At 54.7% G+C, this 27,898-nt stretch overlaps 1 protein-coding gene across 1 annotated transcript; it reads left to right on the top strand.

Moving 5' to 3' along the window:
* Positions 1-180: 180 nt before the first annotated feature.
* FOXN1 (forkhead box N1) lies at positions 181-27,554 on the top strand. Its single transcript, XM_004684865.1, has 9 exons — positions 181-365; positions 14,921-15,057; positions 15,479-15,943; positions 18,128-18,238; positions 19,955-20,085; positions 21,410-21,506; positions 24,832-25,039; positions 25,215-25,706; positions 27,235-27,554. The coding sequence occupies exons 2-9, from the start codon at positions 14,935-14,937 to the stop codon at positions 27,552-27,554; spliced, it is 1,947 nt and encodes a 648-aa protein (XP_004684922.1). The 5' UTR covers positions 181-365; positions 14,921-14,934.
* The last annotated feature ends 344 nt before the right edge of the window (positions 27,555-27,898 follow it).

Below are 27,898 nucleotides of genomic sequence, written 5' to 3'. Positions count from 1 at the left end.
CCCCCTCCTCCGCAGGCCACAGGCTGTGCCGGTTGGCAGAGACAGGGGGCCTGGGCTGGCCCAAGAGTAGGGAGGGGTTGGGGGTGGCTGGGGCGCGGCTGGGGCGGGCACAGGAGCCGGTACCTGTCAAACAAGAGCCAAAGAGCAAACTAGCTTCTTAGTCACCTTGCTCTTCTCTCCGTTTTGGCAGCAGCCCCTCGGGGCAAGGGGAAGCTGATATCATAATTATTGGCTCACCCAGCAGCTGCCTCCCCTCACCTGATGTCAGCACAGACCTGGGACAACCGAGCTGACGGACTGACAGACAGACAGAGCTCCTGGCCCCCCAACCCTGGGCCCCCACGCTGACCTGCTTCACTGAGCAGGTAAGAGGAGACCGGCCCAAGTCAGCCGTGGAGGCCAGCAGGGCTGAGCCAGGGCATGGGGTGGGGGGTTGCCTTTTTAACGGGTCCTGGGAGTGACTGGGAGCATCGGTGTGCTCCCCATCTTCTCACTGCAGCTCAAGGGAGACTTGGGAAGCAGGGTGAGTGCCTGGAGGCCAAGGAGGACCCTCTCCTCCAAGCTCCTCCCTCTCAGTCCTGTTCCAGATTGTCTAACTTCAATGCTTCTTGCTGTAGTGTGGTTTTCACTCTGCTGTGTGTTGATTGTGTGTATTTGTCTGTGCACTGAAGTAGGGATGGCTAACAGCCCTGTGCTGGGAGAAAATGAGGGCTTGGAAGTTGCTAGAACTGGAAAACTGGAGCTGAAAAACAGGGAGGCAGATTCTGAACTTAGTGGCTTTTCAGGACCGAGGTGGAGAGCCCAGCGCTGGGGGCTGGGTGGTGCTGAGGGTAACTGTCAATCAGTTGGTCATCTCTGTCATCTCCGAGGCAGCCTGGTCTGGTATAGACACCTGGAGCCTGGAACAGGGGCTGGGGCGCAGGTAGGTGATGGTGCACCTGGTGGAGAAGCAGCAGGTGGCAAACAGGTGCTATGGCCAGAACCTACTGCTGAACTCAAGGCGAAGGCGCAGCGGTGTAGGAACACTGCTTTCTGCAAGACCCTGACACTGAAGGCTCAGCGGGCAGCCCGGGAATATGCAGGAAGCTTTCGAATCCTTGAAGCTTAGAATTGGGGGTCTGGGGATTAGTGAAAGGCTTTCGGGAAATGGCTGCTGCTTCAGGAAGCCCCCTCTGGCTCCCACGGCTCCTCCCCTCCCCTTACCTAACCAGGTAAGGTTCTGGCATTCCCCGTGAAGTCCCCCAGGTCCTCCCTAAATGTCCAAAGAACACAGGTTAAGAACAGACTCTAACAAGTGGGCGTGTTGGCCTCCCCTCTTCACCTCCAGGAGTGGGGGTCTGTGGTGTGGACTGTGAGATCAGGCACAGGAAAGGGGCCGGGGCAGGGGGTCGGTCCTCTTGGGAAGTCGTGTCACCCGTCCCCTCTGTCTCCAAGCTGGGCCAGATGGGGCAGCCCTCTCCTCAATTTCCTCATCCCAAAGGAGGAGGCCCGATCACTCCCTGACAGTCCTAACGTCCTTCGTGGGGTCCGAAGACCCCAATGCTGCAGAGTCCAGCTGCTTGTCCCTTGGGCTCTCTTCCCACCTTATGAAACACAAGTCCTTCTGAGACGACGAGGGGAGGGCGGCGCTGGACGTAGGTCCTGTCTCCATCCAGCCTGACTAGGGCCCTTCTGCCCTCCCTGACCCCCCCACAACACACGCCATAGAGGGCAGCCCCAGCTCATGGGGGACAGCACTTCCTGGCCTGGCTCTTCTCCCCCATGGTGGGCCAGGCAGGACCAGCGTCCCGGGAGGCTCAGGATCTTGGGGAGAGAAGGTGCCATGGGGAGAGGCACATGTCCCAGCTCCCCGCCTAGCCCCACCCGTGCTGCCGCTGCGAGCTCAGCTCCGGCTCCAGGGCCTGCCGAGGCACGCTGCCCCCCCAGGCCCGGCGCCTCATTCACCTCCCAGGGCCAGGAACCTGTTCTCCCGGGAATGCCAGGGAGTTCTCAGAGGACTTTATTTCCCAGGGGCTCAAGGAGCCCCAGAATTCTCTCTATTCTGCTCCTGGGAAAGCAAGAAAAGGAAAAGAGGTTTGGGGCCCCCTCCCTGCTTTACACCCTTGTCTCATCCACACACGGACCCCACACGGCCCCCCCAGCCAACAGTCTCCAGTCATCGTGGGAAGTAAGAAGACTGCGGAAAGTGAAAAATCACGGGGAAAGCCCACCAGTGACGTGTGCCCTGGGAGCTGTCATGTGCTGCCCAGCTTGGTCTCAGGGGAAGACTTCCTTTAGCCCCCAAGGAGAGTCCCATCTGGAACTCTCGTTTATCTTTGCATACACTTTGTAGAACCTGGTATAAAGAAAGCAAAACAGAGCCACTGCACTGGGCTCTCCATCCTTCCCAGTCAGGAAGTCCTTCCTAGTGTTTAACCTCCTTCCAGCTTGAGTCTTCCAGGCCCCACAGAAGCCCAGTCACCTGCAGGGCTCAAGCTCATAGCCTGAGGGCTCTTGCTAACTCATATTGAAAGATCCTGGGAGTTTGGGCACAGGAAGGGACAGAAAGAAGTCCCCAGTCCCTCCTTGGTGGCACGGCAGGTTAAAGCACGAAGCTAAAGCCACTTCAGCGTGAGTTCGATCCCCAGCCCCGGAGGTGACCGCATGGTGCGGCAGACCTCTCCTGGCCCGCCCACTGCTCCCCTCAGTAGTGTACTTCGCCAGTCTGCCTGTTCTGCACCTCACTCTGCCTCTGGTGAAGCCTCTCACCGCTCGTGTGCCTCTGGCCTGTACCGCAGTTCTGTATACATAAATAAATAAATCTTTTTTAAAAAAGAAAGAAAGAAGGCCCATGCCCACTGTCCCTTGATAAGTCTCTGCAGCTCTGTAGTCTAGTGAGTCACTTCTGTCCATCTCCCTTCCGCCCCCCATAACAGCGAAGGGCAGAGGACAGAGGTTTCACGGATACGTGGTCCCCTCTTCCTCTGGAGTCAAGCCAGCCATCCCTGCTAAGGCCTGCAGGGGGCAGTTCAGCAAGTTGCAATTAGCTTCTGCCACAGGAGAGCTGGACATCAGACTTCAGAGACTTGAGCATTTTAAATTGAAAGAGGCTGGACTATCTGTGGCCACAGGAGGTGGTTTCCTGAGTGGTAAGCCAGCTATTGATCTGAGATGGGTGTGGCTGGCTTGGAAACATGCCCAGGAGCAGGGGAATGACAAGATGGCCTCGGGGAGAGCGGATCTCAGAAGCATCAGTTAAAGGCCCCCGAGTCCTTCCAGCTTATCCACTCCCACTGTTGGCCCGCTCTGCCCATGTCCACCTCAGCTCCCACCCACTGTAACCCCTCGGCTCCATCCCAGTCTCCTTTCACATCCCCGTTCTACCCACCTCCAACGCCAAACAGTCCTCTTCCCACCCAACTCCCCACCCCACCCCCAGTTTCACTCCATCTCCACACTCCCACCCCTCTCCTCACACTTTACCTCTCCTCCTCAGCCCCACCTCAAATGAGCTCTCTAAGCCCATCTTCACATCCAACATGATCCCCACCTCCCTAGGATAGACTTCTCCATCATCAGAGATCCCCGCCGGAGCCCAACACCCCTCATCAGTGCCCCCACAAGGTCCTGGGATATCTTCACATTCTCCCCAAGTTCAGGGAAAGCCCAGAGCCAGGTAACTGGGACAAAACGGACTGGGTGGCGTCATCCCTGGAGTGTCCCCGGCTTCCTGATTCTGTCAGGCATTCAAGGCTTGAAGCTGAGCAGAGAGCACAGATGAGCTCAGGGGCAGCTATGCAAGGTGCCGTCTGGTGCCTGTATGGATCTCTCTGCACTTGTGACTGGGTGGCAGGTGGACACACATGTTTAAAGGACCCCCAGGGAGGTGGGGGCAACCTTTCTCACGGGGCCGGAAGTATCACTGATCCAAATAAACACGGCCAGGCCCAGAACAGGGAGATGGGCAGAAGCTGCAGCAGGAGGGCTGCCGGGGTGTTTAGGAATGACGGCCTGTCCTGAGCATCCTCGAGTCTCTACTCCGCCTGTGGCTCCTGCTTAGTCAGCTCAGATTAATGGGGCCGGGGAGCGAATTAGCTGAATCGTGATCTCTCAGGAAACTTGAGTCGAGAGCCAGCTGTGAGTCACAGAAAAAAGGGAACCCATACTCTCATGGCTACTCTGGAAGCTCCAGAGGGTGGACATCCCCCAGGAACCCCAGGAGGCAACAGACCCACCATGACCAAATCTGACCCGAACCCTCCAGCCCAAGCGCCCAGGAGGATGTGTGGTTGCCCAATGGGGGGCAGCCAAGTTCTGCTGCCCCAGCCTGAAACTGACAAGCTACAGCCATCCTGGGCACCAACACACACACACACACACACACACACACACACACACACACACAAGCCCAGAATGGGGCGTGTCCCGTCCCTGGAACCGGATTGCCCGGAGACAGTTGGAGATCCCACCTACACTTGTAAATTCCATAGCCATGTTCCAAACTATAGCAGCCCATCCATCTCCAAAGGCATAAGATGTGCTTAAGGATCACACTCACACTCACACACACACACACACACACAGACTCTGATTCAACAACGCTCATCCCTCCATAGAGCCCCCTCAGCAGTGTCCACTATCAGAAGTAGAGGAACTTGTAGGGTTCCTTACAGAGACCACAGAGCAGGTAGCTTTGGAGAGGACTCGACCTCTCTGGGCCTTTCCATGAACCTGAGGTGGGAAGTGTTTTTTATAAAGTGCTTTGGGATGACATTGTCAAGCCCTGGAGGACCTAGAGTGTCCAGGTGGGCACCAGAGCCCAGGAGGTGAGTGGATTCAGGGGAAATGTTCTAACCACCTGCCAGTCTCCACATCTTCCTTCTCATTGGGCAAGAAATGACGAAGCACCCAGAAACAGTTTCACCCAGCACAGGGGCCTAGAGGAAGGGCTGGTGGGCAGGCACCTGCTTAGCAGGGAAGAATCCTTTCTGGTGGCAGAGTCTCCGTCTCCCAATCTGTCAAATACAGGGGTCCTTGGGCAGAAGAGACTTCCCATCCTCCACTCTCTCGGTACGTTCAAGAAGCTGACTTAGTGTCGGCCTCATGTGTGTGTGTGTGTGTTAGGATATGAGCACTTTGGATGCCGTTGAGGGGGGAGGGCTGTACCAATATTATTTGTCTGTAGTAGATCTGTATTATTAGCAGTGCTGGCAGAGTTCATATCCCTAATAATAGATTGGTAATAATGAGCAGTCCCTTGATAATGATATGTACAGAGCATGAACGGCCCCCGGCTTGAGGGTTGGTGGGATCCTAAGCCATCCGGTGCCCACACTGAGGTGGGCAGGGGCCCACCAGCTGGATAGGAGCACTCTAGACTGTCCCCATGAGGAGCACCCTGGGAAGATGAAGAGAGTACAGCCCCCATCCCACTCCTGAAATCCTGTGGGCAGGGGACCCAGACAAGAAGGTATGGCTTCTTCGGAGCGTGATACCATCCCCGTCCTCACCCAGTTTCCGGACAGTCAGGTGAGGTGTGTAGGACAAAGTGAGGATCCCATTTCATTTTTTTTTAAAGATTTATTTTATTTATGCATACAAGAGCCAGGGTGTCGGCCAGAGGTGAGGGAGGGAAGTGGGTGAGAGGATTCACCAGAGACAGAGTAGGGAGCAGAACAGGCAGGTTGACTGAAATACAATGTGAGGGGAGCAGGGGGTGAGACAGCAGAGGTCTGTGCCATGTGAGTCAGCTCCCTGCCCAGGGATCCAACCAGCCAATGCTGCAGTGGTTGGCTATAGCTTCATAGTGCTGAGACTTAGCCCCTTGCTCACCAGGAAGGCCCAGGATCCTTTTTTTCCTTTTTAAGATTTAATTATTTATGCATACAGAACTGGGGTAGGCCAGAGGTGCAGGGGGTGAGAAGATTCACAAGAGACAGAGTGAGGAGCATAACAGGTCAACTGATGAAATACACTGCTGAGGGGAGCAGCGGGCGGGCGAGAAGGGGTCTGCCGCGCCATGTGGGTCACCTCCCTGGTCGGGAATCGAACTCATGTGCAGTGGCTGTGATAGCTTCATGGTACTGTGCTTTAACCTCTTGCACCACCAGGGAGAGCCCATTTTATAAAGGAGAAAATGAGGCTCATTTCCATGATTAGCCAACTCTGATGAGAAATATTCTGGGGTCTGGTGAGAAGCAGTCCCTGTGAGGGGTCTGATTGACAGGGTAGCTGGGGGCTTCTGAGATGAAAACGCCTGAGGGGAGGTCACACAAGGCTCCAGTCAGCTCTTTAGGTCTCATAGCTCAAATCTGCAGCTGCAAATCACCACTAGAGCGATGAGCTTGGTGACCATTACCAGTGCCACCCACAGAAGGCACGGGGTGGGGGGCTGGGGTGGGGGTGTCGCCAGGCTCAGCCCTGAGTGGTTTCATTATAGAGGCGGCTTCTTCCTGGGCCACAGGATCACAAAGATAGTAGGTACTCAGAAGCAACTTTTCCCACCCCCACCTGCATCTGTTCCTTCACCCCACTTCAGCCATTGTGGCTGGAAGAAGATTTTGTGAGGAAAAAGGAAGGCAGTTTTGTCATAATCTGTGAAAAAATTATCCCTCTTCCTTCAGTCAATCATCCACCCTTTGGCCGCTTGCTCAGCTGGGTAGACTGAGAATTAGAAGGAACTTTCTTGTCTAGAAATCAAACATCTGCCTTCTGCATTGTCCACTGGGAGATCCCATAGATGGGAAGCCTCACCCTCCAGGAGCCCCATTCTCCAGTCAGGCCCCCCAGGGCTCCAGGTCACCTTGCCCACCTGTGAGGTCCTTGTCAGGCCAGTTCTCACCACCATCATGCCTTTTCAAAAAATTCCTGGGAAAGGGGGTAGAAGGCCCCTTCTCCCTAAGCTGCTCATCTATGGACACATGTTACTGAAATTGCGAGTTTTGCTTCCTCCTCCTACTAAGAATGGAGGACAAGATGATCTTGCATTTGTGACCCACCTCTAGAGGGGGGCTCACAGCTTCAGAGTCTGCACTCCAGAGTAGGCAAGAGAGAGGAAAAGGCAAACTATTGATGACACCCCAAAGTAATGCAAAGAGTCATCCCTGACAGCCTAAGGGTTAAGTCTCAGCTCTGTCACTGCTGTGGCCTGAATTCAGTCTCGGCCTGGGAGCTGACCCACAGGGCTCAGCAGACCTCTCCTGTTTTGCCTGCTGCTCCCCTCAACAGTGTACTTCAGTAAATTCTCCTGTTCTGCTCCCCACTCTGTTTCTGGTGATCCTTTTAACCCCCTCCCTCCCACACCTCTGGCCTATACCCCAGCTCTTCTATGCAAATGTAAATAAAAAAAAAAAAAAAGTAAAAGCAAAAGGCATGGCATGGCCATTTAGGTAGGAAGGCTCTGAAAGGCAAGTTAAGGAGTTGGGAAAGGCAGTCGAGTAAGCTGTCTGTTGGGGTGGCTATAGTAGAGGAAGGAAGGCGTCCTCCCACGTGTGCTTCAGAAAGAGTGGCTGGGAGCTTTTTTGGTAGCATTTCTTGTGTCTTTGAAACCAAACATCTCCTGCTTTCCATCTACCAAATAAGTGTCCACAGACAGGTCAAAGATATCCATCCACCTGTCGCCTGTCCATTCAGCCATCTATTTGTCCATCTGTGCATCTGTCCATCTGTCCAGCTTTCCATTCAGACTTTTGTCCATCCATCAAACTGCCAATCCACTGATTTGTCTGTTCCATTCATCCATCCACTCATCTACTCATCTACCCATTCATCACCCATTTATCCCACCATCCAATGAGGTCAGGCCTCAGTCAGTCTCCCCAGGGCTGCTGGGAAGGACCTGTGGTCCTGTGGCATTTATGGGGCATGTGACCTGCCTGCCTGGCCTGGGGAGTCAGCCCCGCCCCAGCCCTCAGGCAGGGGGCCGGCTCAGGCATGTGGGAGTATTTATACCTCCATGGAGGTTCCTGGGGTATTGATGGACTGAATGACTCCCCGAAGCCGTGATGGTGGCCATGGCCCAGAGTCCACTGTGAGTGCTTGGATTAATCTCCTTTGGGGCCAGGGCTGGGTGGCAGGGAGGTAGGCAGGGCCTGGAGAAATGGGAAGCTGCTCTGGAGAGGCCAAGGATGGTAGAAAGGAAGAAATACTGTGCAAAGGGGACTGGGAGAACTGAAGTTGGGGTGTCACATATCGGTAGCCAGGCTGGCACACCTCAGAGGGGCTTTTGTCCCAGTAACAGAAAGGACAGCTAGAGGACTAAGGAGAGATAAGGGTGAGGTCTCTGGAAGGACTTCCAAGGGAGCCCCGGGGGTGGAAAGTGGTTCAAGTGCCTTTTCAGGATAAGGATACCGAGTGCTGCTTTAGCCTAATTCCAGAAGTGGGGTGGGGGTAGGGGGGTTAATGTGGCTTTGGGAGAGCGTGGATTGGGGGATGGTAATGGCTCAGCTGCAGGTGACACTTGCTCATTTTCTTTGATACATTTTGGGGAGAGCATCACATAGGGTTCCTTCACCCTTTGTTCTTCCCCACTCCACCCCCTATCCTTTTCATCTCCTGCTGCGTCTCAAGGCACTTTCATCAGATCTCAAAGCAAGGGTAGCTGACCCATTTCCTTGGCAAACCAAGGCAGTCAAGAGCCAGAACAGCAAGAATTTTGGCCTTAGAATCCAAACCTTGATGGGAGAAGAGGAACTAGAATCCCCCCTCAGGTATCTTCTTGGCACCCAAGCACTCCCAGTATTCTGGGGTGGCCCCCAGCCCCTTCTCTGCCATCCCTCAAAGGTAATTACGAGTTGCTCCAGGGGACCCCTCCCAGCTGCCTGGCGGGTGGAGCCCCGGGTGGGGCCAAGGCACAGCCCCACCCCTCATAAAACATGCTGCCGCAGCCAGCAACAGAAAGCATTAAGGTGGAACTGCCCCGCTCCACCTTGCTCATAAAGGGCGGGTAGGAGGCAGCCTGGGTGGGTGGGAAGGTGGAGAGAGCCTGGTGAGGGCCCTCGTGCCTTCTGTGACTCAGCTACCCACAGGGACAGACCCTGCCAAGGAAACCTCCAACCTTGCCCCCTGCCCGCCTCTCTGGCTTCTAGGTGCCAGCAAGAAAGTTGAAGTGTTCCTGAGGTGGGGCCCTGTAGTATAATGGTTGGGCCTGCCGGCTTTGAAGCCTGTGTCTGAATCCTGGGGAGCATAATTTACTAGCAGAGTGAACTTGGCTAAGGCAGGTTAACCTCTCTGGGCCTCAGTTTCCTCATCTATAAAGTGGGAATGATAATCACACCTTCCTTCTGGTCTGCAATAACTCACCCAGTTTTTCCTGGTCCCCTTGAGGATTTCCTCAGGGAGGTCCCAGCTGAAGGCAAAGCAGAGGTGAGGCCCTGCTAGATGCAAATGACCCCAGTGCCCCATTTTACTTCTAAGGGAACAAAGCAGGAAGGTGCAGCAGAAGGGAATGTCTGAAGTCACAGAGCCAGCGGGCAGAATACTCTCAGATGACCCCTTCTGCCTGAGTCCTAGGGAGTCCTGTCTGGGGATATATGGTGGGAACAGGAGGCACAGGCCTGGCTGTGAGAAGGGCACAGGACAGAGATTTGATGGCTGTTGGGCCTGTTGTCAAGTTTTCTGGGCATTTCACGCTCCACGCTCAGATTAATCTGAGAGCCATTTCTCTCCTCCCTCTGACTCCCGAAAGATCAAGTTGACTTCTTCCATCCCCACCGCTACCCTCCACTTTCCAAGGATCATAGAAGCAGTAGTCAGGGGAGAGACTGGACACCTAGATGTTCAGCTAATGTTTTGCCATGGCTGCTCTCTGTAGTGTGTGTTTTTGGGCTGCACTGGAGCTCTCACAGGCCTGAGAATTAGGAGCTGTTTTTCAATTTTAGCTGTGTGACCCTGGCATGACACTTCTCTCTGGGCCTCAATATTCTCCCCTTGAAAAATGGGTGAATGACCTTTCTCTCTTATCAGCAGTATCTGGTCAATAGTCACCAACTCCCCCCGCCCACCCAAAAAAAGGCTCTGAATTGCCATTTACCCATGTATTTGCTCACTTCCATGGGGAAAAGGCTACCATGGCCTTGGAGTGCTGTCACTGAAAACAAAGCTGGGGATGAGGAGGGCACACTTGGCTCTCAGGAGCCCTGAACAGCTGACTCCTCACACCATGGTCTGCTCTCTCTGGAACAAAGTAGGAGGAATTGAAGTGGTAGACACACACTCTGCGAACCGCAGGGTGCTTAGCGGTGATGATGATCTTTACAGTCCCGGGACCCAGGGGCACCATCCGCCATGGAGTGCGCTGGCCTGGCCCTAGCCCAAACTAAGTGGCAGGGTCAGGAGAGCCCTCAGGGGGAAGCTCCTAAGAAAGGAGGGTCTCCTGCTTTGGGGTTGCTGATATTAGCACCCACATATCTGTGCTTCCTAAAACTGCGGTAGGGAGGGTAAAGTTCAGACCTCAATGATAGACTCCTTCTGAATGCAGATGTCAGCCCCAGGACACTGGAGCCTTCAGAGAGGTCTCTGAGGGACCTGATGTAACCGTAGCCCCTTCTTCCTACTCCAGTCCCTAGGACTCACTACCCGTACCAGCTCTGCCATGGGGGAATGCCTGGAATGATCTCTAAGGCCAGAGTGAAGAGGAAACAAATTTAACCTCTGCCAGTGCAGGTGGATGATGGCAGGGAGCCAGAGGTGGGGGGCAGGAAAGGGGAGCTCCCTCTGCTCTCCCCTCTGCTCTCCCTGCCCCACCCCCAGAGCTCCTGCTTTAAATTAACTCTGTCCCACTGCTAATTATTAATAATAGCTATCATTTATTGAGCATGTACTATGCATTAAGCTATTTACAAGCAATATTTCATCTAATCCTCCAGAGAGGTACGTATTATTAGCCCTATTTTACAGATGAGGAAACTGAGGCCCAAGGAAGGAAGTTAATACTTGCCCAAACGAAGTCCCACAGTTACTGGGATCCAAACCCAGTTCTGACTCTAGCACTTCTGAACTGGATTATCTAACTTCAGAAGTTCTGGAGAGGTCACGGGCCACGGCAGCCACCCCTCACCCCACAGTAAATCCTTCCTTGTGCTGGACAGTAGGCTTTCACAAACCAAACAGAGCTCCTCGGTCCAACCCTGAGGGCAGGAGAGGCTTTTGGCATGCATATAGTTGAGCACCCCCTCTTTCTGGGGCTGTGTGTTTGTTTTTTTAAAGATTTATTTATTTATGCATATAAGAACTGGGGTACAGACCAGAGGTGCAGGGGGTGAGAGGATTCACCAGAGACAGAGTGGGGAGCAGAGCAGGCAGATCAATGAAGAACACTGCTGAGGGGAGCAGCGGGCGGGTCAGGAGAGGTCTGCCGCGCCATGTGGGTCACCCCTGGGGCTGGGGATTGAACTCACTGAAGCAGCTGTGGCCGGCTTACGGTGCTGTGCCCTAGCCTGCTGCTGCCCCACCAGGGAGGGCCTACTGTGTGAGCTTAAGCAAGACACTTAACCTCTTTTCTGAGGTCTCCTTTCCTCATTCACCGAACAGAGCTTCAGCTAAGACAGATGAGGGGGTACCATGGTGACCGAATCAGGAATTATCACTTATAAAACTTACCCAGTAGAAGCTCTGGGCCAAAGACCATTCAGGGACTTTTGTATCTTCTTACAAATTAAGGAGCAGGGCTCTGATCTACATAGCCTCCTTGACAATGGGCTTCTAATCCTGTCCCTGGGGACTTGGAGGCAGTGGACTGGTAGATTGGCCAAGCCAGGAAACAAAAGTTCAGGGCTTTAGTTAAGGCCTCCAGCTATGCAGGAACTCAACCAGGGCAGTTGATAATGTCATGGGGAAAAGGCAACATAGGGTGGGGGTGAGGCAGGTGGTGGCGGGGTCCTTCTGGGAAGGCCAGGCCTCTGGAGGCAGCATATGCACGCTGGGACTCAGGGAGGATTCCTCAAGTTTATGTCTCAGAGGAGTAGGGCTGGTACCGAGCCCCTCAAGCCAGGCTGATGACCAAGTAGACTGGGCAGCTGCCATTCTCTCCAAGTCTGCCAGGCCCAAAACACCAAACGGAGGCCACTGGCACATTTGGCCAAGGCCAGCTGTTGCCATGTGTCCTTGAGCATTTTCTATGTGCTGGGTACCCTATACACTTCCTCTCACTTTTTCTTCATGATGCTCCTTTTAGGTGCATGAACAGGCCTATTTATCAGATCAACAAGTGAAATGCCATGAACAAAGTTTGTCGGAAGTCACATTGCCAGGAAGTAGCACCACTGGATCTCAGACTGAGGTGGGCCTCAGAGGGGAGAGGCCAGCCCAAGCTCCCTGGAGGTTACAAAGTCTGAGATGTAGGGGAGGGTCCTTGTGCTGGCTTTGCCCCTGAGAGTGCTGAAGAATGCCTTGGGAAAGCAGCTCTGGGCCAGGGCCAGGCGTGGCAGGCAGGCCCGAGCTGTCCAGGAGCTGTCCAGGGAGCAGGAGTTAGGTTGGGCAGTCATGCGGAGCCGGAGATGGACTGCCCTGCACCTTGGGCCCCACGCCTGCTCCACCGTGGTGTCCAGTTACGGCCAGCTCGGCGCTTCCCTGGTCACGCCACATTTAGCATTGCCGAGTGAGCAGGCGCCGGGATATGAGACTCTTGAAGGGGTGGGAGGCCCCACCTGGACCCCAGCTACCAGCCTCCTCCCCCACTTATCTCCTTAGAGACTTTGGGCAGACTCTCTCTCTTTTCTGCACCCCTGACCCACTCTGTCAAATGAAGGAAATGGTTTATTTAGCAAAGATGAGTGAGCCTTGGGCTGGGTGTCAAAGGACCCCCCCAAGACCAGCCCTCCATCCAACCTGAGCATAGCCTGGGAAAGGCATTTATCCTGCTCTGCTTGTGGGGGTCTTGGGTAGGCGGGTCTCATACTTTTTGTGTTGCTTGTGCATTCCCCCAGACCCAGCTTACCGCACCCCCACTCTGACTGGCACCAAGACAAGAAACATATCCAAGTTAGACAGATCTGGGTTCAAATCCTGACTCTATGAAGGATTAACTATGCGGCTTGGGCAAGTCATATAATCCCTCTGAACCTCCATTTCCTCAGCTGGAAAGTGAGGTTAATAATACACCTTCCTCGAAAACAAACAAAAAAAAAACCCTTTCTCACAGGCTTGTTCTGAGAAACCAAGGGGAAAATCTTCTGAATCGCCCAGAGAAGGCCATCAGCACATGGTAGTGTCTCTCAGGGTATACATGGACCAAGAGGAGTAAGTGCTTTTCGCAGATGACAGAAAAGGAAGGCAGGGAACTTTGGATAATAATAGTAAGAGCCAGTCTAATACTGATATCTGTAATGAAAGTTGACATTTATTGAGCACTTACAAAGTGCAAAGTGTGATTGTAAATGCTCGCTGTGCAGGATTTCGTTTGTTACAGCACCCTGCTGAAGTAGGTCTTGTCCCTGTTCTGTAGGTGATGATGCTAACGCTCCAAGAGCTTTATTAACACATTAGCAAGGAAAGGCCAAGGTTGGCTTCTGCTGAGCCCTCTTACCCCTCAGCTGTGATGGAGAAGCATTCTTTTCTTATTCTTGAGGATTCTAATTATATAGAAGGTCTAAGCAGGAAAAGCCCTTGTTTATTATCTAGTCCGAGCCCTGACCTCTTTTTTCTCCTAGTTTTATGAGAAATAATTGACATACATCACTGTTGCAGGTGTAGAGCACGGTGGTTTGATGTACATGTACTGTAAAATGATGTCACAGTGGGTCTAGCTAAACTCCAGCTTCTCAGATGGCTGCAAAAGAAAGAAAAGTGTGATGAGAGATACTCAGATTCACTCTCTCAGTGACTTTCCTCTACCTCACACACATTAGCCGTGGTCGTGGTGTGGCACATTTCTAGCCCCTTTAATCTGGTAACTGCAAGGTTATACCCTTTGAAGACCTGTCTCCCACCCCCCTGCACTGTTGACTGCCTCCCTCTATTTTCTACCTCTGGAAACCACAAATCCGGTCTCTTTTTGCACAGGTTGAGTTTTGTTTTTTGTTGTTGTTGTTGTTGTTGTTTGTTTGTCTGCTTGAGAGTTCGCCTATAAGTGAGATCATATAGTCCTTGTCTTTTTCTGTCTGACTTATTTCACTCAGCATAATGCCTTCCAAGTTGCATTGTTGCAAGTGGTCGGATTGCCTTATTTTTAATGACTGAATGGTCAAGTTTTTCCAGTGGCGAGACTGAAGCTCAACAAAGGGGTAGGAGCCTACACAAAGTCACAACGACTAGATGGTGTTTGGTGGAAGACACAGGAAGAAATGGCGCTTGCCGGACATTCCAGAGTGGCCAGCAGCAGTGCCCTGTCAGGCTTGTGGGGACACCAGGCCACTAGCTGCACATTGTGGTCATGCCAGCCAGGCTAAGGGCTTTCAGCCCCATCTCTGCCGAGGACTGGGTCACCTGCAGTTTGAGGGGCACTTCCACCCTAGGCCTGAGTCTGCTCCCGCCTCTAGCTCCCCCTTCTCTCAAGACTACTCACTTGCTCAGCAACTGCATTTGCCACAGTTCCAAGCCGAGTCCTCAACTCTGGAAATAGGAGAGGAATGCAAGGAGCCGAGGAGCTCACTGGGGGCCGCAACTGGCTTTTGCTCTTCAGCTACATGCAGAGCTCATGAGCAGCCAGGCCCCCCACTTGGTGGTGGGGAGGGGAGCTCCTCTCTGGCTCTTCTGACACTCTATCCACCTATCCCCACTTACCTTTCTTGCTGTCTTCTCGTGTTATGTTTCCTTCTGATTCTGATAGCTCTCCATCTTGTCTGTTTGTCTCTGTTGGTTTGTCTGTCTCTGTCTCTCTATCATGGGATGTCTGGCTGGGGTCAGGGTCCCAGCCCTGACGCGGGGTGGAAGTGGAGGGCCTGGACTGGGGTTGGTCACCCCTGGACGCTGGTCCTCACTCTCATCGCAGCTGGCTTTCTTCGAGGCCAGGACCAGGTGATGGTGTCGCTACTCCCAACGCAGTCTGACGTCACGCTACCGGGCCCCACCAGGCTGGAGGTTGAGCCCCAAGGGGACCTCATGCAGGCACCCGGCCACCCAGGCTCCCCTGCCCCACAGAACGTAAGTACCTAGCCCCTAAGCCTGGGCCAAGGCCAAAACCTAAGGGCTACACAGGCAGCAGCTGAACTGGTCACTCCCTCCTGCCGCCCAGCCCCCAGGGACCTGCCAGGGTCTGTCTTGTCCCTCTCAGCAGGGATGTAGCACTCAGTTACTCCAGAATCCAGAAGTGTTAGCTATAGATCTCTGCTTTTCCCTTCAGTCTGAGGCATTTCCAGGGCAGGGTCAAGCATCCATCCAACTCATAGCATCAGAGGTTTAGGAATAGTATCTCCTCACCAGGTGGGGGATTCCAAGGGTGGGCTCTGTCTCCTCCATCATTTGGGGGCACCCCAGAGCTTAGCCATAGACCCCTTTACCCTAGCACAGAGTAGGGTCCTGGTCCAGCCTCCACTCACAGGCTCTCTACCTCTTTCCTCCCCAGAAGCATGCCGGCTTCAGCTGCTCATCATTTGTGCCCGAAGGCCCTCCAGAGAGGGCACCCTCGCTGCCCCCCCACAGTCCCAGCATTGCTTCACCCGGCCCTGAACAAGTACAAGGTCACTGCCCAGCTGGTCCTGGCCCAGGTCCCTTCCGAGTCTCACCTTCAGACAAGTACCCGGGCTTCGGCTTTGAAGAGGGCCCAGCAAGCAGCCCCGGCCGCTTCCTCAAGAGCAGCCAAGTGCCTTTCCACCCATACAAGCGGCATTTCCATGAAGACGTCTTCCCTGAGGCCCAGACGGCCCTGGCCCTCGACGGACACCCCTTTAAGACGCAGGGGGCTCTGGAGGCCTTCGAGGAGATCCCTGTGGATGTGGGGGAGGCTGAGGCCTACCTCCCTGGCTTCTCAGCAGAGGCCTGGTGCCATGGGCTCCCATACCCCAGCCAGGAGCACAACCCCCAAGTCTTGGTGAGTACCTGGGGCCGGTGGCCGTCCCGTCTACCCCCGTCCCACATCCAGGCAGCCCAGAAAGAGTCCTCTAAAAATCAAGCTTCCCAGATTTCCTTTCCAGATCTTTCTACTCAGAGTCAATAAGCACAGGAGGGGGCAGGAAAGCAGCAAGCTTAGAGTTGGGCTCTCCTGATTCCACTCTGGGCATGGGTCATCTGGGAAGGAGCGCTGGCCTGGCCTAGCATGGAGAGGAGTGAGGTGGGGGAGGCAGGTCAAGCTAGGAAGCTGGCAGCTTCCCAGAGGCTCCTGAGTCAGGATTCCTGTGTGTGTGTGACTTCTCTCTGTTTGTTTAAGTGTCAAGAATCCCCAGCCAGACCTACACGCCCATATGCAAATGTGAGAAGAAAAACACATTCCAGAGGCCAAGAGAAAGGGTTTAGGGAGGAGCCTCGGAGCTTAATGTTCTCTCCAGCATCAGCACACAGACGATTTAAGTCTTCTGGAAGGACCCTTCCCAGCCCCATTCTTTGCCCAGATGTATTCATAAAAAACACCTTGAAAGCACCTACAGTCAATATGCCTTTCCATGGCCATATCCACAAGCTTTGTGACTTTGGACAAGTTACTTAGCCTCTTTGAACCTCATCTGAAAAGTATAATCTATTAAAAAGTGTAGATTTGGAAGAGGACAGCTAAAGGGAATTTTGCCCTGGTAACCCTGAGGGGTGAGCACTGGGCTGTGCCATCAATGTCCAGATGCCATCAATTCTCCTCACCTCTTATTTTCAAAGAGATCCCCTTTCCATCCCCAAGATTCTCCCAACAAAGTCCTATTTCCTCAACTTGAAGATAAAAAGGGGAGTTAGGTGCCTCCCAGGTGTGGCCAACACAGAACCCTGTTCAGGTTCTCAGGCCCTTTGACGGCATCTCCCCAAGTCCACTGACCATAACAGCAGCGCACAGTAAGGGCATTATCATACCAGCCTCTTCCCCCAAATGCCCACCTAATGCCAGCCTTTGACCCCTCTGCCAAGTGCCTCCCTTCAAGTGGCCCCATTTAATCCTCACAAACCTCGGAAGAGTTCCCACTATCCCCGTATTGCAGATGAGCAAACTGAGACTCCACAGAGTGGCTTGCCCAAGTCATCCTTTGGCCTGTAAGAGGTGAGGCAAAGGCAATGGAGAAGCGCTTAGGCCCAAATACCCACAGCTAGGAGGCTGACTTTCTGGGTGATCTTGGGCACATCACTTCCCCTCAGCCCCATCATCTACCAAATGAGGGGGTTGGACACAGGGCTCTTGGCCCTTCCGGGCCCAAGATTCTATGATTATGGCAATCTCTGCATCAGCAACCCCAGGGCACACTCAGAAAAAGCTCACAGCTGATTTGACCCTCTCCAGCTAGACACTGGTTCCCAAGGCCACTAGTAACCACAGGGAGAACGGGCTACCTTTTGCTGGCCTTGTTGACCTTCCAGCACCTAGCTGTGTGCCCTGCCTATCCCTCCTCAAGGTAGAGGTCGGCCCTGGGAGCTCAGCGTGGACTTAACAACACATGGAAGCCAGAGTCTGGCCACTGCCAGTCAGCAGTGGGGGTTCCCTGAGCCAGGGTGGGAGAGTCCCACGGGACTCAGGCAGACCAGCAACGGGCATACGCCTGGAGCAGGGAGTAAAGGCTCTGAGCCCTGGTTGCAAGATATGGAGCAGAGAGGATTTGTCAGACTCCTCCAGATATCTTCCCGGGGCTTCCTTGGGCTTGGCAGAAGAGGAAGTGACAGGGCCTGGGCCCCCAGCAGGACCAGCCAGTCTGGCTGGTCAGTGGGAATTCACCTTGGCTCCACAGTGGAAATTCTGGAGCAGGACCTTCTCCAGATGTCCTCTACAGACCTACTCTAAGTGTCTGGGAGCCAGCAAATGGGCCCCAAGTCAGGCCTGGCGAAGGGGGTCAGATATGCATGTACCCACTTGTCATTCCAGCCGACTTGGTGTGACCACAAAGTCTCCCCTACTTCTCTGGATAGCCTCAGCCTCCTGACTGCAGTGATGTGGGGGTATCTTTAGGAAATTCTCTGTCCTTTTCTCTGCTCTCTAGGAATAAGCTTTGGGACAGAGAGAGTTGCTTTTATGTAAGCTTCAAGACACAGAAAAGAGGGTAGGGGAAAAATAAGGCCCAGCCCGGTCATCTGCTTTTTCTTTCAGCAGGGTTCGGAAGTCAAGGTCAAGCATCCAACTCTGGAGAGTGGCCCTGGGATGTACTGTTACCAGCCCCCCTTGCAACACATGTACTGTCCCTCCCAGCCCCCCTTCCACCAGGTGGGTCTGGGGCAAGTGAGCATGCTTCCCTGGGGTCCCAGGGTGTTGTGTCTATGTGAGTGTGTGTGTACACCTGGATGGGCAGGTAGGGGCAGCAAGGCCCCAAAACCTCAGGTGGGGTTCAGTAGTTAAAAGGAATTGGGGTGGGTGGGGTTCATCTGAGACGCCAGCAGAGCCTAAGAGGTGTCAGAAATGAGAATGGGGCTGAGATCAGAAGAGGGCCCAACGACAGGGAAGGGGAGAGTCAGACAAAGCGGGGGACAGAGAGAAAAGGATGGTGTGAGGTGACACACAGGCTGAGCAGAGCAGAGAACAGTGGGCTCCCATCTGGATGGCCCCCACCCTTTATGTGGCCTTGGGTCAGTCTTCCCCTTAGCATGGACCTCAGGACCTCCCCACGTGGGAGGTCCAAGTCCCCATCATCTTCAGCCCCTTCCCCCTGCTCCGCCTCACTTCCCAGCCTCAGCTCCTCCCAGGTGTACAGGAGGCCAAGTAATTGCTGCACAATGGCATAGGCTGGAGGTTTTTAAAAAGAGAAAGAAAAGAGCCCCAGAGCAGTTGGGCAGCTCCCAGGAGTCACTGGGCAAGACAGAGCAAGTGGCTGCCCAGCACCCGGGTCCATCCACCTGCAGCCTGGCGCTGGGACAGGACCTGCCTGTGGAGCAGGTTCTACTTCCAGCTCTTTGGCATTGGCCCTGATCTTGGCCAAGCCAGGGAGGCAAGGGTGTGTGTGTGTGTGTGTGTGTGTGTGTGTGTGTGTGTGTGTGTGTGTGCGGTGGTGGGGGCAGACTGCTTGCTTTGTGAAGGGAAAGAAAGAGATGGAGGGAAGCAAAGGCACCATAGACCGGTCATCTTCCGCCCTGGGAGAGGCCCAGCAAGAATGACCAGGCTCACCCAGGGTAGGGGTGCCCCTGAGGCAGCCAATAGAGACTAAGCCACAACAGGGTTAAGGGGCTACTGGACCTTAAATAGCCTCCCCATGCCCAGCTCTGCTTTGATGCCTCCGCATTCTGTACCCCCTCCTCGAACAAGATGGCCGCACCCAGGGCTTTATGGAGCCTGGAAAGAGGGTGACTCAGGCATTAAGTGTCTCTCGGGTGACCTGGAAAGAGCACTTCAGCCTGGAGCAGATGGGGAAGTCAGAGTCTCCTATGCCCCCCCCACTCCCCCATAAAATTCCATCCCTGGCTCCGCAGCCACTCCCTTTGCCGTAAAACCACCTCCAACCCCCACCTGCCCACTACCATGACCGGCCCTTTCAAAGAGACACTGAAACTCATAAAAGGTGGCCGTGCCCAGCAAACGCCCAGGCTGGACATCCCACTTCCGGCCCAGTACTCTGGGGGATGCAAGGGAGGTCTGGAAGGGGGCAGAGGCCAAAGCCCCCTTCACACTTTCTAACCCAGCGAAATTCTGTGTCATCACCGTGGCAACCAGAGTACCTAAAGGGCCTGAGGGAGAATCGCTGGTGGAAGGGAGCATGGAGGCCACTGACATCCTGAATTCTAGAATGTGGATCTCCTCCTGGCCCTCAGATGACCATGCTTTGAGTGCCCCCGACCCCCCACCTCAGGCAGCTGGACCCCGAGAGGCGGTGGCGCCCCTCACAGGCCTCAATTCCCATTCAGTATGTATATGAAAGGCAGGTGGGGAGGGAGTTTGCTCCTTAGAAAGCTTATTACCATGGCAACCACTCTGCCCCTTTGACCTCTACAGTACTCACCAGGTGGCGGCAGCTACCCTGTACCCTACCTGGGCTCCTCACACTATCCGTACCAACGGATCGCACCCCAGGCCAACACCGATGGGCACCAGCCTCTCTTCCCGAAACCCATCTACTCCTACAGGTACATTTGCCTTGGGTGGAAAGAAGAGGGATGGAAAGACCCCTAGGGAAACTGAGGCATGAAATCCCTGTGGTGTAAGGGTAACTGTAGGGGGTGGAAGTCTTACCCAGTGGGCTTCTGGAGGATGCAGGGAGGACTCCTGCATGGGGGCAGGGAGAGAGACTAGATAACCCCCTGCCCTCGCACGTAACCCTGGGAAACACGCCTGCAGCTCAGCCCAGCAGATGCTGGTGCCCTGAGGAGTCCACTAAGTTCTAGCCTTCTAGAACCAGGGCCTGGGACTGACAGTTTAGGGGGGGGTGCTTGCTCCCCTTCTCTCCCTTCCCACCCCAAAGCTCTACTGGAAATAAGTGAAGGGTACAGCCTGCAGATGTGACTAGTAACTCTCCATCTGCAAGACCAATGCCCTGTGTTCCAGACTGAAGTGTCTGGCCGGCAGCACCCAGCCCATTTGGGAGACCGTCCCATCTGAACTGTCAGTCATCCTACAGTGACACTCCACCTCCTGCATGCCAGGCCTCACGTGGGTCAGGTCACAGAATTGTGAGCTCCGGGGAAGGAAAAGTCAAAGAAGCATCTGCCAGGAACGCACAGAGGGGCTGTGGGAGGATGGTGACAGAGAGGCACGTGTGCTCCCAATTCTTGGGGTCCAATGGACTGCTTCAAGGCCACGTCTGTGACACCTCAGACGAGTTAACAAAGCTCTGTCACATGAGTTAACTGAGCTTCTGAGAGAGTGAGAAAGCAAAAGAGCCAGAGGGAAGCGAACACAGAAGGAGAAAGAGAGAGAAGAAAAGTAACAGGCCATTGGATTAAGTGAGAGAATATGTCTGGCACATTGTAGGGGCTCAAGAAACCTTGGTTCTCTCCCTTTCCAACATTCATGCATCTGATTGAGGGCTCATTGGTAATGACAAGCTTCCATTTAATGAGTGCCTTCTATATGCTAGGCATCATCCTTAATCCTCACAACTCTGAGGTAGCTATTAGTTTCTTCACTTCAAAGCTGAAGAAACTGAGGCTCAGAGAAGTGAGGGCACTCACTCAAGTCACACAGCCAGCTATTGGCTAAGCCAGGATTGCAAACCAGTCTCTTGGATACCACAGACCCTCAGCTATGTAATTCCTGACTCCAGTGGCCACCTCAGTGGACAATTTCTCACCTCATCTCCTTTCAACCTCATAGAGCTTCTCACCCATTAATTCTACAGCAGATTATTTCTCCTCAACTGTTGTAGTAGGACAGAGTGGGTCTGGGGTAGGTTGGGATAGACTTCGGATCTGGACAGAGATTCAGACTCTTAGGGCCTTTCTCTTCCTTCAGCATCCTCATCTTCATGGCCCTTAAGAACAGTAAAACCGGGAGCCTTCCTGTCAGCGAGATCTACAATTTTATGACGGAGCACTTTCCTTACTTCAAGGTGAGCCCAAGATCCACCCTCACCCCTCCACCTCCAATGCTTGGACAGGTCACATCAGCACATGTGACCCAGAGATACAGTTGGGAGGTGGGAGAAGAGTTATAAGGAAAGTGAGGAGAGAGCTTGCTTCCCCTACTCTCTCCTTCAAGAGGTCAGAACCTTCCCTGGGTGGGAAACACAGAGCTCGAGCTTTTCCCCAAGGTCGTACAGCACATGGAGTCAGACATATCAGTCCTGATAGGCTTTGAGGTGCAACTTCCACCCACCTCAAGTGGGAAGAAAGTTTGGGAAGAAAAGAAATACTGTCCCCACCCTTGCCCCCAGGATGCTACAGAGCTGGAGGAATTTGGGCAGGAGCTGCCCGGCCGAGATGACATGGATCTGGGACCGCAGAACCCATTGCCTTCCAGGGAGAGATTAGATCTGCCTCTGTGGGCGGCAGGCTCAGCTGCAGGTCTGCCAGAAAGTGGGTGTGGGCTGCGTGGTCCCTGAGTGTCCCAGGGTACTGGCTGGTTCACCTGACCTCCATATGTCAGAACTGAGTCCCTCTCATTCACAGGGAAGGCTCCTGGGGGCCGAACAGCCTCCCTCCTTAGGGGCGGGACCCTTCTCTCCAGATGAGCAAACACACCAGAGGGGGTGATCCATCAGCTGGGTTGACTGGGTGGCTCCACTCACAACCTCCTGTCTCCGCAAGCCCCCCGCACAGACTCCTTCTCCTGGAGTGGGTGCAGCGGAGATCACGTGTCAAGTGTCTTCTCCAAGGCCTGTACCCTGATGGGTACAATCTCATCAGCTACCCAGGCAGGGATAGGAGCTGAGGCCATGTAATCCAGACCTCAGCTCCACCTGCTACTGGGTATTCCCAGCCCTGCCATCTTCCCAATGGGCTTGTTCTGCCTGGGGTGCTTGGAGGCTGATAGTCCCACACACTTGTGCTTGCCGAACTGCCATCACGTGAGGATGGGCAAGACGGCCAGAGTTGGCCGAGAATGGGAAAGTACAGTCATCCACCAGAGGTTCTGGAAGGAACCAGAGCAAAAGGAGGGAAGCTGTCCCTGGGTCTCGAGAAGCATCGAGTCCAGATTCCAGGGTTGCCCCACAGCCTCAGCAGGTCAGGGGACCAAACTCTCCCTGCCCCCTAAAACTTTGGAGGTCCTCGAGGGCTGCAAGGGGCCATGCCAGAGGGAGGGAAGTGAGGGCCCTGCCCCCCTCCTCTCAGCCATCCCTCCTTGCCAACTCCCTGCCTGGCCCCCAGCCCCTCCCTGCATCTCATCTTCCTGGCTTAATTATTTTTCCTGGGAGCCGTGTAATCCCTGTTTTATGGGGCTGAAGAGTGAAGAGGTCTAACAGCTTTTTTTTTTTTTTTTTTGTTCTAGTTGTTGTTCTTAGCCAGTTGCATCACTCCCTTACTCCCAAGTTCACATTTGACTTCAGAGAGAAAGCATCTGTGAGGATGGGACGGGCCCTAGATGTGAAGCTGTCTCTGTGGGGTGACCTGGGCAGGGCCCTTACCTACGGACTAGGGCTGGAGTCTGAGTTCTGCCACTGCCTCCTTGTGAGATCTAGAGCTAGGCCTTTCTTCTCTGGGCCTCAGTTTTCCAATCTGTAAAGGGGTCAAGGGCACACAGATTCCTTCCAACTCTGACAGTTCCCCGCTGACCCATCTAAAGCATTAGCTCAGAGATGCCCTGCTTCCATCTCTGTCTCCCTTCTCACCTCAAGATCATTTTTCTAGGACAGAATGGACCCTGAGGTGGACAATACTCATACCTAAACCAGCTGAGGTGGGCGTCCTATAGCCCCGTGAGTCAGGAATGTGGGACTGGGGAAGTGTCCAGCCTGTGGATGTAATTGCTGGTGCTGACCAGCCCTCTTCCAAACAGGAAGTGGCTGGGGTGGGGGCTGCCATGGCATCCCAAAGTCACAGATTTATGAGGCCATAAAATGGCCCAGTGCCCATTAACTCTGCCGTCAGACGACACAACCTTGACTCCCAGTGGGGGCTGTCATGGGATGGAAGGTGAATCCCCACTTGCCTAATCCTGTGGCTCAAGAAACCTCCCTGGTGACCCTCCTCAACTAGCCCCCTGTCCCAAGCCAGTTGCCCCTGAGAAAGGCTTCAGCAGCTCCTGCCAGCAACTTGCAGTGACGCTAGCATCAAGGCCCAGTTCTGCTGGGTGTGATTCAGCCTGGCTGCTCCCTGGGGCAAGAGAGCTAGGGAGGAGGGCGGGGCTGCCCCCCCATTAGGCAAAAGCTGTGAGCTGAAAGGGAGAGGGGCCTGGGGTTGAGGGGGAAGGAGCCCCACCAGCCAGAATGGATGCCTCGCCCACAGCAGGCCCAGGACTGTCACAGAGCCTGGAACAGAGCTGGGGGGGGGGCAGGGAGATTAGCACCTCCCCCCAGCCACCGCCTCTCACCCAACTGAGTCAGCCTAATGGTTTTTACAACCCTCCCTAGGCACAATTACTGCACTGGTGGCATGACCGGGCCTCCTAATGGGTGTTTATTCTGTTGGCATGAGCACCCCCCCACCCGCCTGAGGGCTAGCCTCCTCAGCAGGGCACACTCATGTGCACACTCACACCCACACACACATACAGTCACGGGTACACACACAAACACAGAGACACTTTCTCACACACACTCAACCTGAAGACACACACGTCCACCACACTAAGAGGAATCCATCCACAGACCCACACCCTCGAAGCATACTCACACCGGGGACACACATGAGGGCCGTGTGCCTGCTCACACACACACACCCTATTACAAATGCAACACGTACACACATACAAGCTCTCCCCAACATCACCCATCATGCCTTCTCCTGAGTTTGCCCCAGAGGGGACCGGGCACACCCAGGAAGAGTAGTCCTTTGCTTTCCCCATTCCCTCTGCAAAGCTAGTGCGGAGCCCTCAGAGCAGTGAGTTCCCTTCCACAAAGGGGCCCAGGGGCACACAGGCCTGAAGCCCAGTGGGGCGGGGTCCAGCTCCAGATGTGGGGTGGCCTGGAGGCCTCTGTCATACCCACCAACCCTCCCTTAGGAATTACCTGGACAACCCCAGGAACGGTGAGGGGTGGGGATAGGAGGAAGGCAGATTTTAGATGAAAATAACTTGTGGTCAAGCTTCCTGTTCGTCCCTGCTCACCATGAACGGTACGGGGTACCGAGTGTGGGCTGGGTAGCAAGGAGAACACGCCAGAGGAGGGGCAGTTCTGTGCCCGGGTGGGGGTGGGGGAGGGGGCAAATGTGTTTTCTGGGCCCCAGACTCCACTGCCTGAGCCCAGCCTGAGCTCTCATCCTGCTCTGCTCTGGCAGACGGCGCCTGATGGCTGGAAGAACTCCGTCCGCCACAACCTCTCTCTCAACAAGTGCTTCGAGAAGGTGGAGAACAAATCGGGAAGTTCTTCTCGAAAGGGCTGCCTGTGGGCCCTCAATCCAGCCAAGATTGACAAAATGCAGGAGGAACTGCAGAAGTGGAAGAGGAAAGACCCCATTGCTGTGCGCAAAAGCATGGCCAAGCCAGGTAAGCAGTGGGCAGTCAAGTGAGGGCTCCGGTTTCATGAGCAAGCAGAGCCGGGGAGAAGAGCTGAGCACACAGAAAGGATGGGAGCGGAAAGGGTCTGATGTGGATTCCAAGGCCGGAGGGTTTGTGGGCAAAGGCAGGTCTCACGGTGTCCTTCTCTCTTGGACCTTTTCAGAAGAGCTGGACAGCCTCATTGGAGACAAGAGGGAGAAGCTGGGCTCCCCACTGCTGGGCTGCCCACCCCCTGGGCTAGCAGGCTCAGGCCCCATCCGGCCCCTGGCACCTCCAGTTGGTCTCTCTCAGCCGCTGCACTCTCTCCACCCAGCTCCAGGCCCCATTCCTGGCAAGAACCCCCTGCAGGACCTACTTGGGGGGCACGCACCCCCCTGTTATGGGCAGACATACGCGCACCTCTCACCGGGCTTGGCCCCTCCTGGACCTCCGCAGCCATTGTTCCCACAGCCAGATGGGCACCTGGAGCTTCGGGCCCAGCCCGGCACCCCCCAGGACTCACCTCTGCCTGCACACTCCCCACCGAGCCACAGTGCCAAGCTGCTGGCAGAGCCTTCCCCAGCTAGGACCATGCATGACCCGCTGCTGCCAGATGGAGACCTTGGCACTGACCTGGATGCCATCAACCCCTCTCTCACCGACTTTGACTTCCAGGGTGAGTTGGGGGTGGGAAGGGGAGTTAGGGCGGGACTGGGGAGGTGCAGCAGGCCGTGCGGCCCTTCTCCCCAACTCTCCCGGCTGCAGCCCACTAGCCCACTGACACAGAGATGTCCCAAGACAGCAGGATGCTGAGGGGCATAGAGGAGTGTCCTGGTCCCACCTCTACTGGTGTCCATGAACGTGTGCCACCTACCCTGCCTGGTCTCAGACCACTCTCAAATCTGGGAAGGCTGGAAAGACTCCATGTTCTATTTCCATACGTGGTTGTGAGCAACTGTTAGTCTGAATGGAAGTGGTTCCTTTTCCTTAGAGTTCATCTTGGATTGCAGAAGGAGGTAGATTTCCCCCCTGGAAGGATGTAAGCTTGAGGGCTAGACAGATTCTGGAGAGCAAAGGAGTCCCAGGAGAGGGTCTATCCATTCCCCTCTGTCTTGCCTGCTCCATTTTGGCCTGTGGACAGGTCCTCCATTCCAGTGCACCCCAGGGCCCTGGCACTGGCCACAGGAGGCTTGGAGGAAGGTGCTGACCCGGCCTCAACCCTTTCTGTGTGTGCACTGGGGAGAGGGACATTCACACACGGGGGAGGCGACTGATCCTCAGAGAGTTCGCTGGCTGATAGGGAGACAGCCAGGGCTTAGGAAGCTCTTATCAGAAACATGCAGCTGGATTCTTGCCCATTGTAGAAGTAAGGAGCAGGGTTCGACAGCCTCGGAGGAAGCTACAGACATGCGGACTAGCCTCCCCAGTCCCTGCTAACCATCAGGCATCATGCAGGTCACTTTAATGTGCTCTCGCCTAGCATTAGGAGAGGGGGACTACTGAAGGCACTTCACAGAGGCTCAGCGAGATGAACTCTCTCACACAAGGTCACCTAGAAACAGGGAGAGTGAGGACTGGAATTAGGCAGCCGATTTCAAACCGAGGTTTCTTCTAGCCTCCTTCTTCCAGACCCTGCAACCCTGATACCCAGGGCATAAGCCCCAGGCTCTGGCTGTTACAGTGAAGATCCCACCAAAGAGGAGCAGGTTCAGTGGTAGCACTGTTTGCTCCTGCTTCCTGGCTCTGCTCCCATGCTTGGGCCTTGTAGTGGAAGAGGCCCAGGGAGCCGAGCTCAAGCTCCCACTGGGTCTCGCACTGCACTGTTGGGAGATCTGTGGTCTGGGCTGCAGTGCACTGTAGGTGCTTGGCAGCGCCTAAGAGTTCCTGGGGTTCCCTCCCCAGACCAACCCTAGGGTACAGAGTATTTGCTGTGTGCATCAATAAGCAGCTCTCACATCCTTGACTCTCCTGCCCCCAAAATGGGCCACAAGGTCATCAGGGCCCTGACTTTCAAACCATCCAACCTGGGAGGAGGGATCCGAAGTTCAGCAAACTGCCTGGGATCACACACTGCTGGGAAGGTCTGTTTCCCAGGCAACATTACCCTAATCTAGCTCTTTTTTTAGCAGATAAAAAACACAGAATGGGGGGCAGAGAGGGCCCCTTTGTTGCCTTCCAGTGACCCCTGTTCTCTCCCTAACCAGGAAACCTGTGGGAACAACTGAAGGATGACAGCTTGGCCCTCGACCCCTTGGTTCTGGTGACCTCATCCCCAACGTCATCTTCAGTGCCTCTACCACCACCACCACCCCATTGCTTCCCCCCGGGGCCTTGTCTGGCAGAGACAGGCAGTGGGGCAGGTGACTTGGCACCACCAGGCAACGGGGGTTCTGGGGCGCTGGGCGACCTGCACCTCACCACTCTCTACTCGGCCTTCATGGAGCTGGAGCCCGCGCCCGCAACAGCCCCTGCCGGGCCCACTGTGTACCTCAGCCCCAGCTCCAAGCCCATGGCCCTCGCGTGAGCTCCAGCCTTTGCCCTGCCTGGAAGTCCCAGCTGGCAGCCCACATCGGGCTCCTGTTAAAGGTCAAGAAGGAAGGAAAACACTCCCTGTCCCCAATGCCACTAAGCCAAGTTGTTTGTTAGCTGGCAGCTGGGGGGTGAAAGAAGACACCGCCCAGGATGCTGCCCCTCAACATTTCTGCCCTCTGGTGGGTCAGCTAAGGGCCCATGAAGAGCATGTGTCTGTCAAGAAGAAAACGCACTCTACCCAGTCCACTCTTGAGCCGCTGCGAATGTGCGCGTGAACACACATGCAGTTATTCAGACACATGCCAACCCACATAACTTGTATCCAGAAGAATCAGA

This window comes from Condylura cristata, unplaced genomic scaffold, assembly GCF_000260355.1.
Source record: "Condylura cristata isolate star-nosed mole 26May11 unplaced genomic scaffold, ConCri1.0 scaffold00017, whole genome shotgun sequence".
NCBI classification, from domain to species: domain Eukaryota; kingdom Metazoa; phylum Chordata; class Mammalia; order Eulipotyphla; family Talpidae; genus Condylura; species Condylura cristata.
This window is presented reverse-complemented; position numbering and strand designations above follow the sequence as displayed.

What these genes read in the sequence shown, in the direction of transcription:
- FOXN1 (XM_004684865.1), top strand. Translation starts at nt 14,935, where the DNA reads ATGGTGTCGCTACTCCCAACGCAGTCTGACGTCACGCTACCGGGCCCC. An exon ending in CAAAAGCATGGCCAAGCCAG is followed by an intron (nt 25,040 to 25,214) that starts GTAAGCAGTGGG and finishes GGACCTTTTCAG; the next exon opens with AAGAGCTGGACAGCCTCATT. An exon ending in CACCGACTTTGACTTCCAGG is followed by an intron (nt 25,707 to 27,234) that starts GTGAGTTGGGGG and finishes CTCCCTAACCAG; the next exon opens with GAAACCTGTGGGAACAACTG.